At 35.2% G+C, this 22,368-nt stretch overlaps 1 protein-coding gene across 33 annotated transcripts in view; it reads left to right on the top strand.

Moving 5' to 3' along the window:
* NRCAM (neuronal cell adhesion molecule) overlaps positions 1-22,368 on the top strand; it is a 151,749-nt gene that overhangs the window by 116,941 nt on the left and 12,440 nt on the right. For 12 of the 33 annotated variants that reach the window (XM_084514177.1, XM_084514161.1, XM_084514184.1 and 9 more), the window contains 8 exons: positions 2,716-2,920; positions 3,121-3,243; positions 5,190-5,366; positions 6,433-6,468; positions 14,399-14,464; positions 14,967-15,092; positions 16,168-16,320; positions 20,039-20,170. In XM_084514177.1, the coding sequence (XP_084370303.1) occupies positions 2,716-2,920; positions 3,121-3,243; positions 5,190-5,366; positions 6,433-6,468; positions 14,399-14,464; positions 14,967-15,092; positions 16,168-16,320; positions 20,039-20,170 (1,018 nt within the window). The remainder of the gene's footprint in view (positions 1-2,715; positions 2,921-3,120; positions 3,244-5,189; positions 5,367-6,432; positions 6,469-14,398; positions 14,465-14,966; positions 15,093-16,167; positions 16,321-20,038; positions 20,171-22,368) is intronic. The other 21 variants (XM_084514170.1, XM_084514178.1, XM_084514169.1 and 18 more) reach the window with 6 other exon arrangements.

The raw sequence follows: 22,368 nt of genomic DNA, 5'->3' as shown, positions 1-22,368 counted from the left end.
TTGTAAAATGGAGGGCTAACATTCAAGAGCATTGAATCCAAACTTCTCTGTGTTACAGCTTGTTGAGTTCCTGTTATGTGGATGTGACTTATCTGGCACAAAATACCACTGGCTGGAGAGACTTAAACTAGTTCTATAATGAGCTAACATAAGTATTTGTAGTTGTTCTGGTGCTTTGACCTAGGTAATAAAACTGGCTGAGGAGCAGGACTTACTAGTTCATATCACTATCTGGTAGATTATAGTCTCATGTCAACCTGGTATTTCACAAGCAAATGGGAGACCAAAAAACATCATGTGACAATTAGAATTTAGTGAAGTTAATGCTTGATGTTAATCTTGTTGCCACAGTGCTAATGACCATAACCCAAATCACCACATTTCTGTGAAAGATCAGTATTAATGCAAAAAAGCAGTAGACAGAAATGTTTACCAGTGCATCCAGTATTCTCACACTACAAAGGCATAGTTACTGAGAGTTATCATCATCCCAGGTTTATTTTCTCTCCTGTATTTAGTAATGGGTTGCACTCTTGCCTCTCCAGTTACCTAATGAGTTAGTCATGCCATGGTAACTTGTCTAGTCTGATAGTCTTCTCTATATATTGTACATGTTTTTTAGCTTTTTTTAAAAAAATGGGGAGAGGGGGATATTGTGTGGGGAAAAGAACCACACAATTACACAAAGCTAAGCAATTTTGAAGCTAAAATAAGTTAGGCAATAAACATAAATAAAACAAGCTCAAGACTGCAAAATTAACAACTAACATGACCACTGAATATTTTTGCTCTTGCAGCTAGGACAAATGAGACAATGGTATATCCTTGAATAAGTTGCAGATGCAGCAGAACTTTCTTAACTAATTTTTGCAGATACAGCTAAATCAAGCTAAAACTAGACAAGGAATGACACATCCTAAGACCTAGTAGATAGTTATTGTTATAAAGCTTTCTCTGAAGTCAAGCTGAAAACTTTTAATGGAAGCAGAATATGCTTTAAGTGTCTTACTGACATAGCACATGACAATCCCTTTTCAGACACATCAGCAAAATCCTGCTAGCAAATGCAGGCTTTGTTAAGTAATAACATTATTTCAGATGGTAGCCCAATATATAGTATTGAATTAAGGGTGCATTTCTTAGTAAAGGGAAGCGTATTTCTCTAAAGATTCATATCATGAAGACAAATGTACAAACAAACCAGAAGGACATCTATCTAGTAACGGTCTATACCCCATATCACTTATATTTTGTTTTTATATTAATTAGTTATTACTGGATATACTTTGGTACTATGAAACATTCCAAACCTAAGAAGAAACTTAAAAAAAAAATGTTTTCGCAGTTACTACTGCCATTTTTTCTTGTTATTCATATAATGTCAGTGGTTATTCAATAAGCAAAAAATGTAATGCAATCTCTTACTGTCATATTCGTCTTTGAGATTCCTGCTTATCAAACCTAGCTTAATAAAGCTCTCCTTCTATTTCAGCCTGGCTATGGACAAGTGATGACCCAACTATAATAATGTGCTTTTGAAAGGAACTATACCCGATGAGTTTCAATACAAATATCAATTCAAGTTTTTCTTAACTTATAAATGGCTTTTTACACTAGTTGGTAGGATGAGAATTACAGGATGACAGCTGATAGTGTTGAAAAACATTAACTCAAGCAATGTAAAACACAGTGGCAGTTAGCAATTGGAGTGAAATGATACACAGCAATAGGAAGCTGGTGTTAGTGTATTTCTTTATAAGCGACCTAGCTGGGCTTTGTAAGTCCTAAAAATGCACTTTTTTGAATTCACACGTGAAATCCTAGTATTCTTAAGTAGGTGTTTTACAGTTGGCATAAACAGAGTTTTAGCAATTTACATTGCTTTATCAGTTTTAGTGTCTGATAATACATGCATGAAAATTTTGCCATGTAAAATGAACAATGATGCATATGAATGTGATAGTCAGAGGATTAACACAAGTCTTTGTAGGGGCAAGTGTTAACATCTTTCCAGAAATTGTGGTAGAGACACAGTGCAGTCAAGGAGATTCCAGTAATTACCTGTGAGGCTCTGTAATTTCTTTGAAAGAAAATCAGCAGAATGGACATCAGAATTAGCTTTGTGCTCTGATCTTTTTATCACATAAATGGAGGAATATTTCTCCTATGACCATATGTGGAGAACATTGCAGGACAGTATCCTAAGAGGCCTTTCATGACATGTGTGTTTTTGTGTTTTTCCAGCCTAGTTGTTTTTTTTGTTTGTTTGTTTGTTTGTTTTTCCATTAAAAAAAAAATCTATTTGGCGTCCACATCACAGGGAATATACATGTATCTTGTGTAGTCAGGTGAAAGGCATCTATAAATAGGTGCCAAGTTTGCTTTGGAAGCTGTGTAGACATATTACTGCAAGTATAGATGGTTTATACGATCTTCCCACTCAGATGCTAATATGAGAATTGTCAGACACAAATGCAGTTCCAAAACAGAACTTGTGTCAAAGTGTCTTTGAGCATAAACAGAACTGGCAAATGGTAGGTAGTCCTCACCAAGTCATGCAGACGTGACTGTGTCTAGACAAGGAGGAAACCTTTATGGTGCTCATTAAAATTGCAGTTATTCCTACCTATAATTTATGGATACACATGGGAAAGCTTAAGAGTTTGCAAAATCAGAACACCTCGATGCTCACTATAGATTTTATTTTTTCTTTAGGTTTACTACTGGAAAGTACAGAGTCTATCCAGAAGGAGTAAGCGGCATATAGAGAAAAAGATCTTGACTTTCAGGGGAAACAAGACTTTTGGAATGTTGCCAGGGCTGGAGCCCTATAGTTCTTACAAGCTGAATGTTAGAGTTGTCAATGGCAAAGGAGAAGGACCAGCAAGCCCAGACAAAGTATTTAAGACACCTGAAGGAGGTATGAAATGAGAAACTTAGGAATTAAGTTAGATGTGGTGTATTCAAAATGAGTATACTAAGGATGCAATTGCTGAATTTGCATCTTGGACATCATAAAATAATAATCTGGCTCAATATGGTAATAATCCATGATCTTAATAATTCATTAGCTGTTTTAAGCTCATCTACTTTGTATTTACCATATATTCTTCTTAAAAGTTCCTAGCTCACCCTCCTTTTTGAAGATCACTAACCCAACATTGGATTCTCTGACTCTGGAGTGGGGTTCACCTATCCATCCAAATGGTATTTTGATATCATACATACTGAAGTTTCAACCAAGTAAGTTAATTATGAATATTTATACCTTTTACAATATGTTTGCTGAATAGTAATTCATTTATTGAATGCTAAATTTGTAATGTACAAAAGATATGATTGCACTGTAGAAGTCAAGTTTGCAAAAGATTATTATATCTGACCCTATTTAGAAAATTCCACTTGCTCAAGTGCAAGGTTAACATTTTTCCATTACTTTTGGTTATTCAAACCCTAATTGTCAGCCAAGGTAGAGGCACTTATAAATCCTGTATTCTGACTGCAGAGAAAATATCATTAGCAGTAGATCAAAATACATCCAATTATATTGTTGTCTGCTTCTTCAGTTTTTATTCTAAAATGAAAATACCATCTCTATGCCATTCATTTATGTCAGAGTTATACTGGCTTTAAATTTTAGGTCCATTTTAGGGCCGGTACTTTTCAATATTTTTATAAACGATCTGGATGTAGGAATAGAGGGTATTTTGAGCAAGTTTGCTGATGACACCAAACTTGGAGGAGTTGTGGACTCAAATGAGGGCGTAAAGGCCTTGCAGAGGGATCTGGACAGGTTGGAGAGCTGGGCGATCACCAACCGCATGAAGTTCAATAAGAGCAAGTGCCGGGTCCTGCACCTGGGACGGGGAAACCCTGGCTGCATGTACAGACTGGGCGATGAGACGCTGGAGAGCAGCCTAGAAGAGAGGGATCTGGGGGTCGTGGTAGACAGCAAGTTGAATATGAGCCAGCAGTGTGCCCTGGCAGCCAGGAGGGCCAACCGTGTCCTGGGGTGCATCAAGCACGGCATCGCTAGTAGGTCAAGGGAGGTGATTGTCCCGCTCTACTCTGCGCTGGTGCGGCCTCACCTCGAGTACTGTGTGCAGTTCTGGGCACCACAGTATAAAAAGGACATGAAACTGTTGGAAAGTGTCCAGAGGAGGGCTACGAAGATGGTGAAAGGCCTTGAGGGGAAGACGTATGAGGAACGGCTGAGGTCACTGGGCCTGTTCAGCCTGGAGAAGAGGAGGCTGAGGGGGGACCTCATCACAGTCTACAACTTCCTCGTAAGGGGTTGTCAAGAGGCAGGAGACCTTTTCTCCATTAACACCAGTGACAGGACCTGCGGGAACGGGGTTAAGCTGAGGCAGGGGAAATTTAGGCTGGACGTCAGGAAGGGGTTCTTCACAGAGAGGGTGGTTGCACACTGGAACAGGCTCCCCAGGGAAGTGGTCACTGCACCGAGCCTGTCTGAATTTAAGAAGAGATTGGACTGTGAACTTAGGCACATGGTCTGAACTTTTGGGTAGACCTGTGCGGTGTCAAAGAGTTGGACTTGATGATCCTTAAGGGTCCCTTCCAACTCAGGATATTCTATGATTCTATGAAATTAAACTGCTCATTATTTCCATTCAGCCAGTCACTTCCTTAGGATCCACATGCTACTGCCTACTTGCCCAGAAATTGATCAGCAATGGCACTGGCAATTAGGAGTTTAGGCATATGCCTGGAACAGATGAAGGCAGTTTGTTTTACAAGATTCCACTCTTCCTTGGTGTTAGATAGAAGTCATTTCAGTATTTTTATTCCTAAGCATACTGAATTTATTCTGAAGCAGTTAGTTCAGAGATACGGAGAGCTGAATGATCAAAGTTTCAAAAGTGTGTACGTTCAGTTGGTTTGATGTGGAATTAGTACCTTAGATTCAGATACTTATGAGAATGGACCTTGAGCTTAAGAAACTTGTAGATGTTCCTTATCTCCCCTCTGAATTTTTGTCCCTCTCCTTTTTATATAAAAGTGATTTTCTTTGGAAACAGTAGGTTATCATTTAAGTGACTGGAAATGAACGATGCAGCAGACAAATACAGAAAAATGAAGTCTGTTTTAATATAATGAAAACATATGCAATTTTCCTAAGTAACTGTGGTTTTGTTTGTTTGTTTGTTTGTTTTTTCTTGTAATAACAGTTAACAACACACATGAATTAGGTCCCTTGGTAGAGATAAGAATACCCGCCAACGAGAGCAGCTTGATATTAAAGAATTTAAATTACAGCACACGATACAAGTTTTACTTTAATGCACAAACATCAGTTGGATCAGGAAGTCAGATAACTGAGGAGGCAGTAACAATTATGGATGAAGGTAAGATGGGTATGTATAAAGAAAACCCACTGAGTTTAAAAAAGACTACCAGTTTTATTAAAAATATTACTACTACTTCCTTCCATTAAGAAAATAGTCCCTGATAAAAAAATCTCAAGGGCTTTTTCAACTCTATTATATACTGTTAAAATATTTTAAATAGTTTTTAGGAAAAGATGTGCAAAGTTTTTCTACTGTAGCAGAAGCCCCATAATGAGTGTAAAGTCTATCTTTTTGATATAAACTCACAAGACCTAATTCATTGGCTTTTTTTGGCTTCAAAATTTAACGTAACTTTACATTTTAAGTGCTATTCCATTCCAGAGAGTAATACATAATTACAGAGAATAATACTGAAATGATGCAGCTCTATGCCACAGAGGTCTAAACTTTTCCCACAGAGCTGGCAAAAAAATACATCTTCAAAAAAGATGCCAAAAAAAATATCTAATTTGTGACCACAAGTAACTGGTGACATTGTATATTTAAATAACCTTATTTATAGTGTTTGATCCTGTCACTATTGATTTTTACATTTGTAACAATTCTAAATCTAGGATATTGGCAGTTCTTTTGTTGAAGATGCTATTTATTTAATTATGAAAGCTCAAAAAATAAGAGTAATTTCAAACAAAAGGGAAGTATAGGGGGAAAGCCTTTTATGATTTTGCACATCTTAATATTAAAGGTCTATCTTGATACCATCTTTTCATGTATTTTTATGATTACTGAAATTACAGTTTTATTTCAGTTGATATAGATGAGTTGGTATGCAATGCAATTTTTCTAATCGTGTATTAAGGTTGCATATAAACTGCATTTATTTTAAACCGTGTCTTAACAAGCATGACCAAAAAAATTTAGCAAGTGCATGTATATTAATTTCTGTCTTGTAGTAGTCTGTCGGTGTTCAGCATAACTAGATTGTTTCTAATTTATTTGAATTAATACATTTTATCTAGTCTGCATGCTTTTCTGGTTTAAAATGAAATTATTTATATGTATGTTACCTTTGGTGTTGTATCTAATTATATAGTGTTCCTATTCTTGTTTTCCTCCATTAAAGCTGGTATTCCTCGTCCTGCTGTAGGTGCAGGCAAAGGTAAAATAAAACTGCATGATTTGTTAATGTGTGGATTTTGCAGTGTTGCAAATGGGGAAATTGCAGTGGTAAGGACAGAGAATCTTGGACTACACATTACTATACAAAGTATTAATCAGTGCTGGAATAAAACATTTACATTTAAAAAAAAAAAAAAAAAGGGAATACAGAATGCTTATTAATACCTTTCATCTGTTTATTTTGCCAGAGTTCCTGGGGAATTCATTAGCTTTGCTTCAGCAAAGTCTAATTATTTCTGAACATTTAACAGATGTATCTCACTGTCATAAATATTCAGGGTCCAGGTGCACTAGCACTGATGAGCTGGAGTAGAAAAAGCAGCAGTTTCACAAAGATTTTTTACTGCCTGTGCCATGCGCGTTTTTTCTTTCAAAAAAGTAGGTGTGCCTTTGTTCTCGCTGCTGATTAACGCTACCCATTTGATCACATTTATTTCATTTGCGACCAACTGTGCATAGGAGACAGATGACTGACAATACCCTCTGTATACTTCCTAGTTCAAGTATCAGATGGAATATAGAGGCAGATGACTTCCTGCTCTCTTAGGTTCGCAAATCTTGTGGGCGATCACTTGAAGATATTTCAGTGAGTGGAGCATATTGTGAACCTTGTTCTTGCATTCAGCAATATTAGATTCTTTATAATGAAGTTCTTCTGTCGAACAATGTATTCTTCATACAGTTTTTTTATGAATTTTGATACCTTTACTGCCAGAAGCAAAGATTATCCTGAGAGATTTCAGAGAGCTGAGTCAGAAAGTTGTCTCTATACCCATGTGTGATTTTATCACAGAGGTATCATTAACACTTACCAACATCGGATTTTCAGATTCTCAGGCCATAAAAATCCCATGTCAAAATCACTACATGAAAGTATCCATTATTTTTTACAAACTCGGAAGAGACAAAATAAATTGTTTCACATATATTTATTTTCCACTTGATGATCAGGTGTTTTGATAATTATATGGCTATAATACTAGCCATGCTATTCACCCACTTAGACTGGTGGAGAAGTCAGACCGTGTAAGCATACTTTTGTGTATATAAGTGCATTCCAATATCAAACACATTTCTGGTAACTGTATGGAGTACTGGGTTTATTTTAATGCTAAGTCTTTATTACTGTGTTTTAGTCAAGTTGTAGCTGGGAAGTCAGCACAGATTGGAACAACAGAACTGGCGTATAGTCCTGGATGTAGCAGCAGAAATGTAAATTAAGTTCTCATTATTTATAGCTGAGTATAAAAACTCATGCAAGGAAAAATGGATTCTCTGTGTGAAACTGCAGCCTAATTATAGCTGTATCACAGTCTAGGGCTAGCAGAAAGCATCTTATTTGTAAGATCAGCTGGAGCAGCTCACATTTCAGAGCTGTCATCTCAGATTCTCTGAAAACGTAAGCAGATGTCTTCGTTTGGTTCCATGCCGTTTATGGTTTCAAAGTTTTCACATATTCCTGTTGCATCTAGCTCTTACAATCGTAAAGAAAACTTTGGAACTGCAAACAGGACGGTGCTAAAGCCATGACATCTGCTATGACATCTGAGTTGCTGCAGCTCTGAGATGAAGGTTCTCAGTGGTTACTTGCATTAACATGATTAACTATTTCCCTACTGATCCTGGACTATAAGAAAGGAAAAAGAGGATCATATTAGCAAGTGCCAAATTATTTGGTCCCATGAGTGGGTGGATTTGGGAGACAGAAATACTCAGCCCACTCAAGAAGAAACCATGCCCAGCAGTGAATTTTTACTCCTCCTCCCTCCTGCAGGACAGCCGTTGAGTAGATACAGGTCTCATTAATGTGGACCCAAAGCCAAACTGAGAAGGATATGAAATTTTGATATCCTCAACTGTGTTCTGATCCATCAAAAGCAACAGCCCAGTGTTTCATTTTGAAGGGCAGGAGTTATCAGAAAAATACATATATCCTTTCTTTTGCAATTTGAGGTTAATATCTTGGAAGTTAACAAGACAGTAGATGTCAGATTCAGAAAGAATAAAACTCAGTGAAATTTTGGTAGTGTGTTTTCTACTGGCTAGCTGCTTCCGAAGGCCTGTAGCTGGTTAATCAGAAACATTGGGCACAAGGTCTTGGGGGAATTGAAAGCATCTAAACCTGGGCAAGGTGTACAACCTGAGATATATTTCACTTCTCAGAGTAAAACTGTATTTTAAGGTGCTGAGGGAAATAATGCTAGTGTTAATGCCAAGGATCTTATAGTGTCTTAATGTTTTTATTGTAGACCTGAAATATATTTGCTGTCCTGAAATATATACATGTGGTCCTTTGGCACCATGTGACTTTTGCAGTCTATCTATGCAGGCATGGACCCTTCATTGTACTGTAGTCTTTCATTAGTTTAAAATCAAGGAAAGCAACCAAAGACTGCTTACTGACACACTTAACAATTTTAACATTCATCTCAGTTGAGTTTGTTTGATCATAATGACTGCACTGGTGTCAAGTAGTTGTTGTAAAGATACCCAGATCAATCAGTAAAGAAACAAGCCTTTTTGCCTTTTCTCCTTTAATAGTAACTTTAGATGAAAGTAAGTTCAAGGATAAGAAATTTGGATAAAGATTTTTTTCCCCTTATTCCTTTAGTAAAGATAGACATATTCTGATTGAATAGAACATAGAAGGACAGAATGCTGCAACAAATGGGGGACAGTATAAAGAGGAAATAATTGTCTCGCAGCAAAAGAGACCCATACTAATCAAAATGCTCTTTCGGCAACTGGTGTCATTGCATCAGATAGCCAAAATGCAATGGATTTTGTCTGATTACAAGACCTGAGGTTTTGTTCTCCTCTGAGGAAATTTAACTGGGAGATTCATGTCAACGTTGCACAACCCCACATGAGTAAATCATGATAGAAATGGTTTTATTGTGGATGGGCAAGCTACCCTGTTATACTGTTTATAATCCAATTTGACTTGCACTATATTTTTTCATTTCTAATTACTGTTGTACTATGCATGATATATTTAATCAAGATAAAGAATTAGATAAAGAATAAAGTATTTGATAAGCCGCATGCATTGCCGTTGGCATCTGGGTATTGACATCAACGTCTACATCTACCAACAGACATGGGGTAACAGAGGTGTGAGAAGAAATTAGGGATTAAGAACCTGATGACCTGTGAAGTAATTATAGAAGCAGCTGGAAACTGACTCTGGTGATCACTGGAGTCAAGTCTTTCCTACCCTCTTTGATGAGAATTTTAAAATAAATAGACTACAGAAGAAAGAAAAGAATACAGATTAGACCAGTGGTAGAAGTGAAAGTTGCTGATTAACATCAACAGTCACAGGGGCTTGTAATGGTCTTTGTTGTAAGTTGAAGTGGAGGGAGTCATGCCATGTAATTATGCGTGTCTCTACATTTAGCAAGCCTTCTTGTCACTTTTCTGATTCTTTTTGATATAGTCCACATTTCTAATTTAAAAGCAAGTTCTTGTAGTCTTTATGCACACGGACACTCATAACTGGCAGATCTGACCTGCAAAGCTAGTAAGATTGGGAGCTTTAATTGAAACTAACACTTGCTGTCAATGCAGTACTTCAGTATGTCTTGTGTTCTTCATATGAACTTCACATCTCAAGAACTGATGGAAATACTTTTGTTGCAATGGAAAAATACAAGCAGTCGAGCCTCTGAGTCTGAAACTTTTATTTTTTTCTGGCTGAATCTCCAATGTATTGTTCTTCACTCAAGGCTAGAGTGAAGCATTCTCACCTCAGTTCGTATTTCTGATCTATTTGGAAAGGATAGGATCATCTTAATATTCTTCATTCCATACAGAATGCTGTTGTTTAAACCATTTTCCCCTGCCCACCATCTGTTTTACCTCCCTTTCTGAATCATCTCACATCATGTCTCCATATTTTTCTCTAACAAGTTCAAGCTGCTTTTTCTCTTCTAGTTAATTATAGTATTTCTGTACTGATCCTTAAGCCACTCTCTCTCTGTGGACTTCTCTGTGATACATTTATGTGGTTCTTTCAGTACAGCCTGCTAAAAAAAACCTTCAGTTTTTTCCTCTTTTAAGTCTACCATGAAAAATGTTGATGCTTTGGATGCGTAAGAAAATGATGATCATTTCAATGTAAAACTTCCTGCAAATACATTCTGCTTTTTAGACTTCACACAAAATCTATGCCATGCTAAATGTTTATCAGTGAAACTATTTCTTGCCTTTTTTCATTGTCTTCTGTATTTCTTGAACTATAGGAAGACTCTTGCAATGGTTTAGATAATCTCAGAAGTGAGATCTCTCAATGCCAGAAAAGGAATTTGCTCCTATTGTTATACTAAGGCTTGAATTTCCTACTGTAAAAGTTTGGGGTTAAAAAGCAAATTAAAGCAAACCCCTAATTTGTCATATGCCTAGTTCTCTGTGATATATCACTTTATATTTTTCTTCCATTTGACATGAGTCATCAGATGTGTGTTTATCACATAGCTGCCAGTTCTTGCTGGAGATTTGATGAATTCCCTGAAACTTCGTAAAGCTTAATCACTTTGGGGATTATTTAATTTATTGTTCTGCTACACTAAATCTTGAGAAAGAGTAGCTATTCCATTAAGATACTTTCATATCTTATGTCACAAATTACTGAATTCTGTTGAGTCTGCCGTCCAAGTACAATTGTGCAGGAGCTCTGTTCTTGAAAAGTTAGAAGATTAAATACTCCTCTACCAAAAAGAAAAAAAAAAAAAGAAAAAAAAACAACCATCACCGAAAAACAAACAACAACAACAAACAAACAAACAAAAAAACAACCAAACAGAACAATGACAGCAACAAAAAACAATATTGAAATTAATTTGAAAAGAAAGGAAAATACTACTTTGAGCCTATGCCTCTTTCTCAACAGTTGACAAATTCTTTAATACCATATCTCACTACAGTACTCAGAGATGTCAGCAAAACTTTGCATTGCACAGCATGGTTAAAATGGCTTAATTTACTGGAGGTAGCTGAATTAAAAGTCAGTCTGTATGAAAAGCATAACTTAATTAACAGTCCAATCCCATCATTTTTGAAGTGACCCTTGTCATTGGTGGTGCACAGCATTATGTGTGGCTGTAAATCACAAGAACACGGTGTTCCTCTGCTCAAAAAGCACTTCTCCCTGAGACAAAGCTTTCTAGCCCCGCTCTTTTCACCAACTGCCACTTGCATGCTTTGAGAGTTTCTGCCAGCTGACAATTACACATTTTGCATTTGTGAACAGTGCTAGGAAGCATATTGAAGTACTAAGAGGTTAATTATAATTAGAGGTGTGGTGATTTAGAAGACAAGAGTCTGGGTAGATTGGAGACAAGCTCTGAATCTTGTACCTACCTAGACATCAGGCTTTCATCACCTTAGAATCCATCAGCCATCTTTTATTTTACCTACATGTATACCCATTTTGCAAATATGGCAGAGTTGAAAGATTTAACTAACAATTTCCAGGCCTGCTGGAATTATTAGAACAACTAGTAGTGAAAAAGAGGAAGAATAACAGAAGTAATAATTTTGAAAATAAATACGCTACTGAATGAATTTGTTGGTGTGTTGTGTTCAATAAGAAAAAACAGAACTTAAAACTGACCAAATACTACACAATGATCAAACTGTACAAGCAACCATTGGTAAAAATCAGAAAAGAGGACGTCTGGGAAATGTCAGCATTAGTCAGTCACTTGAGAGAATTTAGAAACTAAAAGACCAAAAGAATGAAGATAATTTTCTGAGCCAATTTCACTGTTATGTGCAATCATATGGACAGAAAGCAATTTACTCAATACTAGGTCTTTAATCTAGCAAACAGCCATTTAGTCGGGGCAGAAACTAGAAATCAAAGATTTAAAAAACAAAGCCCCAAACAAACAAACACAAGAACACAAGAAAAGATGCACATTTTACAGGAAAGGTAATTATCTAATTAGCCTAGTGATACAGAGGCTGGCTGTCATCTGGAGTCTTTCACACAGGGTGAGACTCTTTACTTCATCCACGAGTGCCCAGGCATCAGGAGGGAAAAGCCAGATGCAGTTCTGTGGCATCTCTTTGCAGGAGAAACAGATTATTGCTTATAGTTTCTTCTGACCTTGACATCAGTGACAAATGTCATCCATACAGTTCTGCTGCTAATTAGACATCTTTGGTAGAACAGCAAAATCCAGGAAAATATAGGTGTGAGAAAATATGATTTAATGAAAGAAAACAGAATAAATTATATTTAGAGTACTAACCGGTAGCTTTCTTGGCAAAGAACAAATACTAAGATGCTGATTGTAATTTACACCTGTTCCCATGTGCAAATGAGGCAAGATGTTTATATATCCTATCCACAGTCTCAGACTCTGAATGTTTCTAAATTTAGACCTTGCTATTCTTTCTTCTTGCTACCTTAAAGTGGCACAGAGGAGCAGAACGTAATCCCCTTGCGTTACTATAGTGGATGTGATTACAGACCAGATTTCCCATACCAGAATCCTGGCTCTGGTATTTCTTAGTGGTTTTGTTGTTGATTTAGTAACCTAGATGGCTTTTTTTAAAAATCTTGTTCTTTCTGATTTTAAGTTGATTCTAGAGAATAGATATATTCTTTATCTCTTAAACAAATATGTTCCCTATTTTTGGTTGGTGAAAGAAGTAATGTATAAAATGCGTAAGCACAACAACCTACAAAGACATCAAATATAGCAGTAATAGGTTTAATACAGACTGAAGTTGAATGAGAATTCTACTAATGAAGTAGAATTAAGAAAAGAATGGTACAAATATGGAGATAAAAAGCCTGATAGTGTGAAAATTTGTAACGAGGATACATTTTCAGAAGAATTGATGGAATTTGCATCATTTAGGTCTTTTTTAAAAAGACTCTCAGGAGCTATAGATTTCTAGTCGCAGTACTCATTTAGTCTGTCTGTACAGATTTATTTATTTTACTGTGCCAAAGCAAGCCATTTTTTCTTTGAATCTAATTTGGAACTACTTCTAGTCAGCTGTATGGACAGGCCCATCCTGTTCTGAGGAGGAAATAAGTATGTGAATAAAATCTCTGCAGCACTTCTTGCCTTGAGAACAGGCCTTTGCTCATTTTATTTTCTGGTATAGGCAAAGTTGCTGGAATTTTGTCATTGTCTTTCCTGAGACTAAGATTTCACCTCTGGTGTTACATGATACTTTTGGAAGTATTTTTGATGTTTTAGCAGGAACAAAATGTCAGTGGCAAACAGAGTAAGGCATTTTCATTCAAAACCTTTTGGATCTGCACTAAATAATAGAATTTATTTTTATTAATATTAAGCAAACAACCATGCTGAAGTTTTTGTCCATTTTTAACAGATGTAATTGGAGAACAAAAATTGAGAAATGAGCAGAGATGTGGCTAATTACAAGATGCTGAAGAGAAAAGGACTTATTTGCATAGGGGACTTTGTGCATATCTGTGCAACACACTTGTGTCTGATGAGAATTATAATAGGACTCAGTATCTTAAAATCCGTAGTATTGTTTTGTTTTGTTATTCTTTGCTTTCCAGTGACTCGAGTGCTTCACACCAGAATATTTTGATATTGGCTCTCCATAACATTGGGAATGTTATGGAAATGTTTAAAGTTGCAATGAATCCATAATGGCAAGGAAGCTGATTTAATAAATGTTCTGTAAAAATGAAGGTTTCAGTAAAAATATACTCCTGTTCATTTTCAAATATGTGTGTATCATTTAGCCCTTTCATATTTTAACAAGTAAAACTAATTGAATTTTGCATGAATGTAGAGTGTGCATGCATTATTCGTTTAGCAGGTAAGGCTTTACTGCATTATTTAAATGATAACTTTTGATGTAAAGTGTTTTTACTGTTTATTTTTTCTTTCCCACTACCTCTGATGGTGAAGGATATTCAGAAACCCTTTTTGCAACCTCCCCAGTCATGCATACTGTCCGTCCAACTTTCTATAAGGGTATTGTGTTCCTTTTTTATCATTATCAATGCAATAGAGACACAGTCCTATAGAGGGCTTGCAGTTGAGGCATTTACAGTCCATTCAGTGACATGTGGAATAAAGGGAGGTGTGTGCCACCTTCATACCTCTGTTCTCTCCATTTCCCATTCCCCTGGACAATGTACTCACTTCTCCACTGTGTTCATTTTACTTCTGGATGAATAGAAACAATGTTTTCTGGGATTTTGGCAATTAAGCGTTTTTAGGTATTTGGCAGTTTCAGCGTTATAGGGCATGCTCACTAGAGTACATAGATTTCACTTTCTAATTTCATGGTGTAGTAACTGCTTAGGATTCAATTACCAAGCATGCTAATTTAGTCACTAATTTCCTGTAATGGAAACAATGACAAATACTTTCCCTGTATGTGATCTAAATTAGCATAGTACCTTCCTTTTTTTTTTTTAATGTATGAAGTCACAATTTCATATTCTGCTTTGTTTTTCTATTGTGTATTCAGTGCAACCACTTTATCCAAGGATCAGAAATGTTACAACAGCTGCTGCTGAGACCTATGCCAATATCAGTTGGGAGTATGAGGGACCAGATCATGCGAACTTTTATGTTGAATATGGTGTAGCAGGCAGTAAGAAGTCATTTCATTAAATTATATTAAGTGTTCAGATATATTTTCAAACATTTTTAAACATGGTCCTAAGTTGACCCAGTGTTAATGATAGCTTTTAAATGTTTGGAAAAAACATTTTTTAACTTGATCTGGAGATCAAATAATTTTCATTATAGTAAACATCAATGTGTAGTAGGTTTTTGATGCTTAGATAGAAAATCAGCCTTTGTTCCTTTGTATTATCTTATAAATTATTGTGAACATGAACTTCTAAAATGTAGATCACTTAAAGCTGATCGCTTAAATGCATTGATTACATATGTAAAAATATGATTACATACATTAAAATGGGATTTAACAGTTCTCCTAAATTATATCCAAATCAGGAAAATAAAACAGTCAGCAAAAACTATTTTGTTTGTTAAATTAAACCTTAAAACAAGGTATTGACCAACTTGCATACTTTTCTTGGCATGAAAATAGGTTTTAATCTTTGATAATACAAGTAATAACTGTAACACAGATAGATAGCTAATAAAACCATGATATTTAAATACTTTATCCTCCTAAAGTTATGACTAAAGATGATATATCTGAAAATTGGAATATAAATCATTTTTTCTGGATATTAGTCGAAGAAACATCTGTCCTAGAAAAAGAAGATAATGATCAGGAAATATGATCTGTTCAGATTGCAAAATAGAATTTCTCGACTAAAGTAAATATTAACTGAAACTACAAAAGTATAGTCTAATTAAATGATTAAAATCTATTTTAATGTATTTGATAATTGCAATTTCAGTAAGTCTTTAAAGAAAATAAATTAAAATAGTATTTTTACAGTACAATGGAACAAATGTTTAAAATAGTTTCATAATTAATGTGTAATAGTGTATTCTTCAATATATTGCATGCAATATATTATTTGCAGTCGTAATTTTATATGGTTTTATTTTTTGAAAGAATAGTTGTTGTTTTTTTCAGCCAATCCATAGTTTAGTCAAGTAACTGTTGATAATATTCTGTCTAGAAACTTTCAGTAACACGTAGACAATTAAAATTCCAATATGTTGTTTTCCTAAAATTTTTGTAGGCAAAGAAGATTGGAAAAAAGAAATTGTAAATGGTTCTCGAAGCTTCTTTGTGTTAAAGGGTTTAACACCAGGAACAGCATATAAAGTCCGGGTTGGTGCTGAGGGCCTGTCTGGTTTTAGGAGTTCAGAGGATGTGTTTGAGACAGGTCCAGGTGAGGCACACCGTACCAATTCTGTATCATAGTCAGAATTGCGAGAGACCACATGCTGAAATGTTGAACTGCTTCTAGCTAAAAGATGTTGTAGCTAGCATCTTTGTATCTTTGTATGTTCTTTTTTTTTTTTTTTAGAGCAATGTTGAATTATTTTTTAAACTCCTAGATATGCTAGCACATTTCTTATGTAGATTATGAATGTTTTCATCATTTCAATTGATTCTACTTGTCTGTTGTTTATGTTAGGGGCAAGATACTGCTCACACTCCATCTGTGTGCTGTGCATTGAAGATGACCTATTTAATTTATTTCTAATTAATATAACTAGGCTTCTATATTTACATAACTCTTTAATAGAGTCAAGTACGTATTTTTAAAGCTAACAATCTGCATATCATCCTATTTAATACAAAAAATCAGAGCTAAAATGTATGTGTAATCAGAAGTGCAGATTGAATCTGAAGACTCATGTAATCTATATATACCACTATTAAGAGATTTCTACTTATGTTTCTTTTCCTATTATTATATTGGTTATGTAAATATTTTGATTTCACAAATGGTCCTGTGAATCAGTAAGGCTGTTTAAGTTCTGTATGTATATATTTTCAGTCATTTAAAGAAAGGTGCAGCAGTCATTTTTTTCATAAGCAAATCAGTAATGCTCGTTCATTTAACTCAAAGGTAGAGCTTTATTGGAAGTTTTTTTGATGTTATGCTGATTATGTTGTTACCATCACAGTATGATGTTGGTCAGCTATTATTATCTGTTTGTATATGATAGCCACTTCTGCTCATTCCAAGCATTTTGGTCCATGCATAGTTATTTAGCAGGCACTTCACCAAATCCAGAATGTTATGATTTAAGAAAGTAGTTTAAATATGAAAATATGCTTGAACAATATGTAATATTTATCAGACAACAAAATAAATTATGAATGTACCAGTTGGAAAGTGAGTGCTTTCTAAAATCATAACTTTTTGCTTTTTTTTGTTCCATTTCTGTTGACAATTTGTCATGTTGCAGCAAAATTTTGAAAGCATGGTGCTGAATAACAGTGCCAAGCAAATGTATATGGGCTAAGCAGAGAGGTTGTTTATGCCAGAGAAAGCGAATGGTATAAATGCCAATAGGTAAAATTTTATGCAAATACACAAAAACTCAAAGCCTAAAGCAGCAGTAAAGAAAGGATCAAGATCGTAGTATAATTCAAGATTGTAGTATAATTCAAAACAAGCAGAACAGAAATCTTCCCAAAAGTATCTCTCTGAACAAAAAATACCAAACCAGTAGATAAGGAATCTTGTACATAACTGTGAATGAACCTTGGCTGATATCTTTGACTAATCAAGGAAGAAGGGAATTTAAATAGAATTTAAAGACTCCCTTTTATGCTTTTTGATCAAGGAAACGCTCCGTGTATAGTATTACTCATCATTCTTAATCTAATGATATAGCACATTTTTTAGAAAAGAAAAATGTTATGTCATACTGTTTTGAGTCTAGATTAAAGCTTTTAAACATTGCAAAAAATCAAGTGGGCAAAGGGAAAATTATTGGAATATGGAATGCTTTCCAATGCTTCCAATTAGGAAAGAAACTGCAATGTTTGACATAATGAAGCTTTTGCCTAATTTTTTTCTTAAGCAAGCATTCCTATAGAACATCTTAGTAGTGTGTGGTTTCATCTTTTGAGCATACCAGTACAGTGTGTCGCATTGACTTTTGCATTAGCAGTTCAACAAGAGTAAATAAATGTCTTTCTGCCTGAGGCAGATAATTTGCTCAGAGTACACAGGAAATTCTGTGCCATTTTTAAAGTTGCACTGAGGTCTAGAAACCTTTTCCTACTGGATATACAATAAGTTAAGGAAGCTGCATAAGTAAGTTTTCACCTTTATTTCTTCCCATCTATCTTGCATATTTTTATGCATGACTTGTTTTGCTTGTTGCTATTTCTTACTACGTTTGAATGTTAAATGTGCTTTTGCATTTTGCTACGGTATTTATTATACAACCTTTAATGCCTTATTCTAAATGCATATATACAAAACTCAAAATACTTTTAACCTTTATATGGGAACAAAATTTATATAAATTTGGTTTACAATTCAGAGGAAGATTACCTTTGTGATTTTGTTTTTTAAGATTGCCACTTTTGTTTACATATTTATATGCAGTATATAAAGTATAAATATATATATTTACATAAAGGCTGTATATACACATACAACTTAGACATTTCAATACAAAAATTGTTTAAATAGTACTCAGAGGTACTTACAGTTTTCATGCAGTCAGTGGAAGACCCTCAGGAATCTAGGACCGTATAGCACGGATGTTTGCAAGCTAGCTGTCTCAGCCTCTGTCTTAACTAATAAATAACATTGAGACATGGGCTTGAATTCTGGCCTATGACTGAATACTGTTACATTTTGTTGTAAGCGTGCTTGCCAGTCCAGTGCAGTCTCTCATCAGCTAGCTGTCTGCCAAAGAAGGCTGCGGCATTGCTCGAAGGACAGCACCAGCACAGGACTCTTCCCAGTTGGCATTCTCCATGTCTTGTAAGGAGAAAAGAGTTGGTGCTGTATCACCTGGACAATCCAAGCTCAATGAGCTTGGACAGTAAATGCTCCACTGAAAAAAAAAACAAAACAGGTTGTCTGTGATGTCCTTTTATAAGCCTTCCCTTAAAGACATATCTTCTGGAAGGAGAGGTGAAAATCTTTTGCAGGCTCTGGGATTTTCACATTTCTCTGTGTAAAGCTATTTATGCATTGTGTCCTCCACTTCAGTGGAAGCAAGAGTTCAATGGATGTCCTTCTTCATCCCCTTCATGTTTTCTTCTATAGCCCACATTCCCAACTCCTATCACCTTTCCCACTTTCTTCCAGCAGCAAATTCTAAGGCCAGTTGCCTGTAGTGTTTCCAAATACTTTGTTGGAGACAAGTAGGAGGGTTCCAGCCACCAAACCACACAGATAATTCCTGCCCTCTCTCGTGGCTGTAGTGTTTCCTGTGTGGTTTGCCTATTATTTACATCATTTTCCAGATAGAGTTGGCAATTGGAGAGAAACGGTGCCAAGGAAAGGCCTCCCAATTGCCTTGTGTTAAGTCCTCACTAATGCTAAATTATGGCAATCATGATAAATTGTAACATGAGGTACAGGTCTGAGGAGAGGAAGAAAACATTATGCTTAATAAGGCTTTAAAGGATGCTTCATTGTTGATTTTTAGTTGGAATTTAATATTAGGGCCTTGAATGACCCATCTGTTTCCCTGTTTCAGACTAATGGGTGTGCATTAGCTAATGAGTATTGGCTTTTTATTCATTTTGATAATGCAATCTAAGTGTTTGTGTGAATTATAATTTGCAATTTCATTTCAGACATTTAATTAATGTAAAGTGGTTGAGAATAGTTTTGAGATTTGTGAAAAGCAATATAGTATGTGTACGTGTTCTGCAATAGTTCTTAAGTCAAAATGTTGAAGAAAGTTGGCAGAATTCTTATATTTTCAAAAGTAAGTTCTGTGTGCTTGTACTTGGAAACATTTAAATATGAAAATATTCATAGTATCACTGTTTTTCTTAATGCTAATTTTCACAATGAGTGTTATTCCTTAATTAATAAATGTTGTGTACAGTATTATTTATTTTAATTAATATAACAGTGCAGGAAAGCATCTCATAATATTTTTTCTTCTGTTCTCTAGCAATGGCAAGTCGGCAGGTTGACATTGCTACTCAAGGATGGTTCATTGGTCTTATGTGTGCTGTTGCTCTTCTTATCTTGATTTTACTGATTGTTTGCTTCATCAGGAGGAATAAGGGTGGCAAATATCCAGGTATGATATATAACAACAAGAATAAAAATTATCTAGTAGTAATCCATTTAAGACAGATCTGAGGTTTACTGGAGAAATTACATTTGCTGCTGGTTAGCATTTACATTGTGTATATAGGAGATCAGTCCTATCATTTGGTAGGCTTGTTGGGAGCAATCTGCCCATTGGTAGAAAACTTCAATCCTTTTAAGCATATGAAGAGCATCTTCTTCATCCCTGGAGGGTCAAATAACTACATGATCACGTTAGAGAAGGTTGAGCTTTGATTGATGTACTTGGTCATACTACCAGTACTGCATGCCCCTTTCTCTGAAGTCTAATGCAAATGTGTTTTAACCCACTGAAATGAGCTGAGTTAGAATTTAATTGGAGAAGGTATGGAAACATACACCATATCATAGCTGCCATGTTACTTAAATGTCTCAGGAGTGCAGCATTTCATAAGATAGATCCCTTAATACAGTTACTTTTTTTTTCAAATATTTTATCCTCCTTCTCAGAATCTGTGTCTTCTTCAGCGTCAGTATTTTTGCATCTAAATTTCAAATATCACCCTCCAGCTAGGCTGTTTTTTTGTTTGTTTGGTTGGTTGTTTTGTTTTGTGTAACTTTTAATTCATAAGAGTTTTTCTTTTTCTTCTTTTATTTTTTAGTATTAGACTAGCAATGGCCAAATATATTTTATAATTTGTAACAAAAAAATTGGAACTATACAATGTACCTCTTCTATCCCCTGAGACATTATAGAAGACATAAATTTGTTATATATCCATGTGTGTATATATGTTTTATGTATATTTCTTCCCAGTCTAATATTTGTGTCTATGTAGCAGCTCTGTAGACTAAAACCCTGTAGAAAACAGACACTGAGTGACATCGAGTTTGCCTATAATAGTAGTGACAGGATCTCAGAGCAGGAGTGAGGTATGAGTGAATATAAATGGACCTCAGGAGGGCATCAAAGGGTAACTTGAGAGAACTAGGAGTGAGCCACCATCCAGAAGAGGGTAAAACAGTAAAAGTGTAGGAGACAGTTGGGTGCTAAGGATGCCATTACTTTGTGGAGGTCTTTGCTATGCCCTTTTTTTCTGGGGTTCTGCAGATTTATGACATGGAAGGTATTAACTCTTTTATGTATGCATAAATATATATACACACTTATATGGATATAGCCAATGACTAGATATGGCAGACCTTAACTGTATAAGCACACTGACAACGTACTCATGGTTATAACAGTGACTCTAGAGCTAATTGTATTTCCTCTGGAGCTAATTTTATTTCCGGTGTCATTGGAAATGCAATGTTCCACCAATGAAGTGACAAATGCAAAGCACGGTTAATAATTCTTTTTTTGTCTTAATTTTAGCATGTCATCTTGAGATTACCAGTTGTCATAAAAAAGTGGTAAATTATTTCAGTATGAAATTATAGCAGACAGATTTCAAGGTGTTACATATTATCATAATTATAGATTACTGTCAGAAATGATTCATATCATCTTAAATAAGAGTGTATAAACTAATGATGTACAAATCAAGTGTGGAAATTACCAGAATAAAAGATAAGAGATTGTATATTGGATTATGTAACTATCTGCTAAACAAGGGAAGGTTTTGAATAGCCACAGTGCCAGAAAGGAAAAAAGAAAAGGGAAGAAGGATAATGAAGATTTTTTTTTTTTGAAGCCAGTATATTGTTTTATTCTGTCAACAATCTTAATTTATAGGAATATATGTCTTCTATAAAGATCTGTTTCCTCAGGTACTAGCAGGTTTCTGTATCTAAGAACACAGTGCTACATACTTGTATAGGGACAGGTTACATGCAAAGAATAATGCAAGATTCCTCCACTCTTACCAGTGAACGATGACAAGATTACTAAGCCTACAACAAGGATGTGCAAGAAATATAATTGTGTTAAATTTAGCTTCCACTCTAGGTGTTTTTGCCTTGCTTTTCATCATGCTATAGAAAAGAAGGAATGAACAGACCAAACCTACTTTTTTTTTTTTTTTTTTTTTCTAATATTAATATATGTTAAATGCTATTTAAAATTCCCTGGAGATTGTTGCAATACCTTGACTGCATTGTTAGTGCATGACATGAAAGCAGATGGAAGCTAACAGTGAACATAAGTGAACTTGATTCAGTGTTATCAATCAGTATGGGAGCAATATTGAGCGGCAATATGGAGCA

This window comes from Aythya ferina (assembly GCF_964211825.1).
Source record: "Aythya ferina genome assembly, chromosome: 1".
NCBI lineage: Eukaryota > Metazoa > Chordata > Aves > Anseriformes > Anatidae > Aythya > Aythya ferina.
The sequence above is the reverse complement of the archived record's forward strand: the minus strand, read 5'-3'. Positions and strand labels throughout refer to the sequence as shown.